The 6690-nt window shown below is 42.7% G+C and overlaps 1 protein-coding gene across 1 annotated transcript; it reads left to right on the top strand.

Annotated features, from left to right (window-relative positions):
* Window positions 1-2039: 2039 nt before the first annotated feature.
* LOC129232467 (poly [ADP-ribose] polymerase tankyrase-2-like) lies at window positions 2040-3019 on the top strand. Its single transcript, XM_054866612.1, has one exon. The coding sequence runs from the start codon at window positions 2060-2062 to the stop codon at window positions 3017-3019; it is 960 nt and encodes a 319-aa protein (XP_054722587.1). The 5' UTR covers window positions 2040-2059.
* Window positions 3020-6690: the final 3671 nt, after the last annotated feature.

Below are 6690 nucleotides of genomic sequence, written 5' to 3'. Positions count from 1 at the left end.
ATGGGGTCTTCTGTCCATCGAGTACAAAGAAAGAAAGAAACTCCATCACCTTTATATATTTAGATAGCCGATGGTCGAATAACGCGCGTGTTTAAACAATGAAACTCGCGCCACGGCATGATCATTTGATAATGTGTTTTGGTCATGTTTAACATGCAGGGAAATGCTTTATCGTGACAAGACTGAACTGGATCCGGTCACTTAACTGTTTGACTGGTAAGACTCATTCCGGGAGAATGAAGAAACGTAAAAGTGGTCAACAATGACCGCTATCTACCAGAGTTAAGGGTCAATCCACTGGAGTTTGGGTTTAAACTTAAAACTACCAAAATATCCCCAAACAGGCAATCGCTGCTTTGAAATGTACATCTAAGCAAATTTCCACCCCTCATACCATGACGGGCGACTTTCTAGTGAGGTAAAGTAATTGAGTTGGGGGATTATTTTATGCTTCGGAGCAACTGTTGACATAGTTTAATGTTATGGAGCATTAGTTTAAGCTTTTAATTCTTTGCACGGGTATCGCCGTGAAGGTACAGCTAGTATGTATATAAAGTGAAAAATTAAATGCCCGCCGAACCCCCCCCCCCCCCCAAATAAAAAAACCATGGGATAGCCACGCCACTGCTACACGTGACGTATTTTCCAGCCCCAATGACGTTCCCCCTCCTTTTAGCTCTCATTAAGGCCCCTATATATACGAGCCGACGCATCAGCTTAAGATCAGCCTTTCTGGATCGGAGCGAGTGTTTGAGTGGTTGTCTTTTCTGGCGAGTAATGGCGTCTGGTGGTGGTTCACTGCGAGCGATTATTAGCGACACGTGAATTGTTTATTAAATAAAGTAATATTTTCGGCAAATTTGGCGAAATCCGAAACTTTGTTATGGTAACCCTGGTAGTGCAACAATGAAAAATCCGATCCAAAAAGGCTAAACTGAAGCTGATGCGTCGGCCTGTCTATATAGCGGCTCTAGATCTCATAAGCCGTGAAGGACGAATGCAAACTTAAAGGGGGTATGGGTAGAAAGAGGTGAAGATCTAATACATTGAAGTGTTCTCGTAATATTTGGAAAACAGTTCATCGATGCAGTTTTCTTAGCATGCATACTAGGGATGCGCCGGATAGCGATGATACCGGATTCCGGACATTCTGCGCTTTGTTTTCCGAATTCGGATATCCGGCTCTACAGTTCTTTTTAGTAACATTGCATCTTTATTCATTTTTATGAAATGCTGTTTCAGAACAATGAATCGAGCTTTTTCACAAATCATTTCCTCAAAAACAAATTAAATGCATTTAAAAATAATTTTTAAAACCTTTCTACTTTCATGTAGGGTGTATACGAGTCGTTCTACACATTCAATGAAACACTAAAAGAGAGGAGCCCCAGATCGTATCGTAGGGGACAAACTTTAAACGAAAAATATATCTGCGTATAAACCCTAGTTTCAACTTATAAATCATTGTGATAGTGGAAACTGAAAATAGATAATTTAAAGAGAATATTCTCCATGTTTTGTGTTCATGTTTAATGACTAACGTCACTACGTTAAATCACGAGTGTTTATGCAAATGAACCTTGTTCCATTTTTTACTACCTTTGCTTTTGGTGACGCAACAGAATGTTGTCCAATGTGTAAAGCTGCCGGTGTTGTGGCGGTCAGGGACTTTTGCTTCATTTTTCCACTCAAGCACGTGTAAACTGTAATCAACTCTTAATAAATATAGTTTGGTCGAAATCGTGTGCTGTCTCTCAACCTTCAATCCAGTAAAATTCATGATGAGGTAAGAATTTAGGACATTGAATCAAAATGTGACGTACCTGCATCAAGCTAAATATGTTTAGATTTAAGTTATCTTTTAGTTTAGAGGTTTACTAGTCCAGAGATCATTCAAATAAGATTTCATGTGAACGGGAGTGGGAAAGTGATCGAGAACCCTTCCGCTTTCAGTTTGAACGGAACCTGAATCTCTCTCTCTTCCAGGAGACGTCGGCCGGAGGACGGAGGTGCGTCAGAGACGGAAAAGTACGGGCGGACCGCGTTACATCGTGCAGCAATGAGCGGAGATACGGAGGGAATTAGGGCGCTGCTGGACAGAGGACTGGACACGAGGGCGAGGGATATGGATGGAGAGACGCCCCTCCACATGGCTCTGTCGTGTGGGAAGGAGGCCGCGGCGGAGCTGCTGGTGGATGCGGACTGCATCACGGATGTCGCGGATAATTACAGGAGCACCCCTCTGCATCGCGCTGCCGAGAGTGGGTTTGTGAATGTCGTCCGTATGTTGCTCGCGGGAGGGGCGGACGCAAGTGCGAAAGACAAAGAGGGATGGACGCCCCTCCATCGCGCCGTGTGCTCGGAGAAGGAGGCCGCGGCGGAGGTACTGCTGGAGGCCGCCCCCGGATGTGACGAGCCGGACCGTCTTGGATGCACCCCCCTGCACTCTGCTGCTATAATAGGTCTCGCGCGGATAGCTGGAGCCTTGGTGTCGAGGGGTGCACGTCTGCAAGCTGAAGATGGATGTGGACGCTGTCCCCTGTACTGGGCCCTGTGGTATGGGCAAGACGATGTGGCGAGGATGCTCCTGGCGACGTACATCTGGAGGTTCATCGAGATACATTGGGAGAAGATGGGGCTCTCGAAGGATGACGAGGAGCGCGGCGTCCGTCTGCTCTCCGAGTATGAGGCCGAGATGAGGGAGGCCCGGGTGGAGGGGTCCCGCCTCTCCCTCCGCGACCTCGCCCGCCGACACCCCTCCCGCCTGGCCCGGCGCCTCTCCGACGGGGCGATCCGGCGGCTCTCGGACCGGGACCTCCTGACGCGGGACTTCCCGCTCTTCGGCGACCTCCTCCTCGTCCGGCTGGAGGAGGTCCGGGAGCGGAGGGTCCTGGAGGACCGCTTCCTGCTCTGCTTCCCCCTCCTCTGCCCGCCCCTGCCCCCCACGTGCACCGACGTCCTCCTCGCGTGCCTGGCGGACGACGATCTGAGGTACTTCGCCCGGGCCGCGGAGCTCTAGTCCCCGAGATTCCGTTCCGGTGCCTCGCGATGGGAAAGAGAAAATAAAGATCACAGGACTTTGCTCGAACTGTATGAACCTCTTGTGACTGAACTTTATCTGCTGTTGTTTTTGTGAATTACTCTGAGACACCTTTCAAATAGCTTTGTACATCATGTGCGAAATGCTTTGTGTGTATCAACCACGTAATAAAAGGAATATTCTAGCCATTGATGAAATCTTTTATTGTACCCTATTGGCACGACAGAAATAGAGTGAGCCGAAAATATTAACTCTGCTAAAAACTTCTCCATATGTTTCATTCATATCGATTGAATATGCTAGTGATAACCAAGACAACGTGTTTTAATCATACAATAGTGTAGCTTTTAAACTAGTTTCGGAAGAAATAACACCAAGTCTCATCTGTTTGATATTGAAATACAAACATATCCATTACAGAGTCAATACTATTTCAGTATACTAAATCACGGTCCAGGAAGATTGGGCGCCGGGAACATTGTTCTCGATGTTCTGAGCACACGAAGTCCCCGGCGCCCAAAATGCTCGGGACCCAATGTTCCCGGCGGGGGTTCCCATTTCGGGGTTTAAGGGGTGTGAAGGAGGGGGAAGGATTTTACTTTAATAAATTTTTGAAACTTTTAAATACATTTATTTAAAACGATGTTTTAACCCTGATAGCAAAATTTCTTGCATCAACCTTGACAGATCTTGATATTATACTGACAGCGTCAATATTGACGTGTTTCTTACTGCATAAAGGTTACATGAAGATTAAAAAGCAATATTGCAATAACAACACGTATGCAACATTGCATTTATCTTAAAATACTAATATTGATATTACCTTACAATATTAGCATTCCATATTCCATACATGTTGACGCCGTCAAGGATGGTATTGATTTCATGCTGTCGCCGTCAAGGTAATTAGTACACAATAGAGCTGGTGGAGCTTCGTTGATACTTGCGCATGCGCGTAGTTCTTTATAGCCAGCGTCCCTTGCATTGCTGGCATGTTATCTTCCTCCTTCGATCTTCGATAGAGCTCCACGCTGCACGTGGCGTTGCATTCTTTAGGCTTCACTAAGTTGGTTGCTTAGTTATTAGTGTGGAATAGTATTGTTTTAGGAATATTTTATGAAAGACTGATAACTGCATTTGTTTATTAATATAGTACTAGACAAGCCATATCGCAGACGATTGGCGATTCCAAAGAGAAAAAGTGGACATTGCCCGGATGCTCAATGTCGGACCGAAACCTGTAACTAACCTTGGCCATAATCACATTTTCCATAGCAAGCTTTGTTTATTTTCCCATTTGTTGCGAGCTGTAGTCTGCTTCGCATTTCTTTTTACATAATAAGCTCTTATTTGTGCAGTATTTTTATATATTTCAGTGTTAAAGGGGTATTATGTTTAGCGTCCAGTGTTGTAGTGTAATATCTGTACAACTGTCATTAATGTCAAATAGTACTAACATAGCTTCGTTGTTATGTTTGCGTCATCGGTATGAATGCATAATGTTACCGATATAGCGATTGACTCCGCATTGCATGTTTCGAGTGTTTTTTATCTCTTAATTGCAAAAAGATAATTGTACACCATGTGCTTTTATTATTTTAAACATGTTCAATCATGTTCTGGCAGAAGAGATTCGTTACAGCGGAATGTTTTGAAAATCAAATGATACTGCAATACGCTATTATTCATTTTTACTTATTTCAAGTTAATTTGTCTTCATTTTCATGCACTTTCTTTAAAATCTTTATCAGAAGTAGACTTGGCGATAATAGTGGCTTGCGTTTAAACTCAATGATAGCGTCGGCCATTGAATCAGTTAATTTTATAAATTGCAGCAGCTGACGCCGATTGGTTTCAGCAAGTCGCAGTCTCAGTAAACGTTTTTGGATAATTTCGCCTAATCGTACCTCTCGATTCAAAAACTTCAGCAGCCTAAACGAGTCATCACGTGTTTCCGTCGCCTCCTTCAGAGTTGTGCCGAATGTTGCAGATCCCTCGTCATGTTCATACTTGGTCCCCCCTTGTGTTCATACTTGGATTAAGGAATAAAAAACATTTGAACAATGTCAATTTGAAGATTTACTGTGACAAAAAACAGGACAGTTCATGTAAAACCTGTGTAAGTTTTTTTAAGCCCCCCCCCCCCGTAGAAAAAAGAAAAATGTTTCTGAGTCATATCCTATTCCTATTCAGAGTCACAACTGACTACAACTGTATTTATGTTGAGGACTGCATACTAAGTGCCTTGCCTCCATTATTTTAGATGGCAGCACCATCACCGGATCGAACAGTTAATGAGAATTTAGAACTAGTCCAGGAGCTGATAGCTACCTAGTACTAGCACCCCCAGAGGTATCGTTTCACTTGGAGGACATTGAAACCACGAGCCTATTTAACGTCGCCCAGTCCCCTTTAATGACGACGGTGGGTCTTCGACCATCGAGGATCGAACCCAAGACCCTCCGGCCCCGAATCCGACACTCTACCGATCGGGTTACCACGGCTCCTTCTGAGTCATATACTTTCGTTTTAGTTTTGTACTAAAGATCGGAGGGTGCATATTTAAAAGAGCTCTTTTAACATTTACTGTGAAACACAAAAATGCTAGATGGAAGATGGTTTTTTTTTTATGAAAATGAATACACTCTTTTAACTTTGTAGCTTTTGGTTTTATTTTACAATCAGAAATAAAAATACAATAGAAAAAGTACTGTCTTAAATTTATTCTGAACAGTGCTGTACCCCATGAATTAAGATGAATCTTTGAGGGCATCATTCATTCATCTATGAACTCATTTAGGGATCAGCAAGTCGTTTTATCTGGGGTCCTGGAAAAAAAATCATACCTTACAATCTTTTCAAAATTTTACTCACAAATTGATATTGAAAGCAGTGGTGTTCCCATAGGGGTTCTCCATATACGCTGTATACTCTCAAACATTTTTTAGACACGTAGCGTATACCCTCAAGCTTCATAAATTTTCATATTAAGACATACTATGTATATGATCACATACACAAATTGTGCGTAATGGATTACTGGAAGTATACCCTCAGAAAAATGGATGGGAATATCGCTGATTAAAAGCCTTTCCATGGGACGAAACGGTACATAAAGAATAGTTTGTCAACAGGTTTTATTCCACAAATACAAATAAAACAAATAAGCAATGTTCGTTTCAGTATCAAAAGTAAAGATTTATCTCATCAAAAACAACCCTGTTGTAAAAATTTCCCCGCCAAGAAAACCTTTAACTTTTCCGCACAAAAAAGAAAATCTGCATCCTAAACCCAAAATTCCTCAGCCATAAAAAGTTATGATATCTAGTTTGCCCGCCAAGTATCTGCCAAACTATCATCCTCCCTCTTCTCCTTTTTCATCACAACTACTTCCATTAGAACCTCCTCCCACCTTCAACTCCTCAGAAATATGGATAGATCTTTTAAATTGTTTATCTTGTTTGGCGGGAAGCTTTTAAAAGTGAAGTGGTTGCTTGGTGAGAAAAAAGCTTCCCCACTAGATATCATAACTTTTTATGGCTGAGGGTTTTTGGGTTTAGGATGCAGGTTTTCTTTTTTGTGCGGAAAAGTTAAAGGTTTTCTTGGCGGGGAAATTTTTACAACAGGGTTATTTTTGATGAGATATC

Source organism: Uloborus diversus, unplaced genomic scaffold (assembly GCF_026930045.1).
Source record: "Uloborus diversus isolate 005 unplaced genomic scaffold, Udiv.v.3.1 scaffold_12, whole genome shotgun sequence".
Taxonomy (NCBI): Eukaryota; Metazoa; Arthropoda; class Arachnida; order Araneae; family Uloboridae; genus Uloborus; species Uloborus diversus.
Note: the sequence above shows the minus strand (reverse complement) of the source record. Positions and strands in the feature narration are given on the sequence as shown.

Coding starts and splice junctions, on each gene's coding strand:
- LOC129232467 (XM_054866612.1), top strand. CDS start 2,060: ATGAGCGGAGATACGGAGGGAATTAGGGCGCTGCTGGACAGAGGACTG.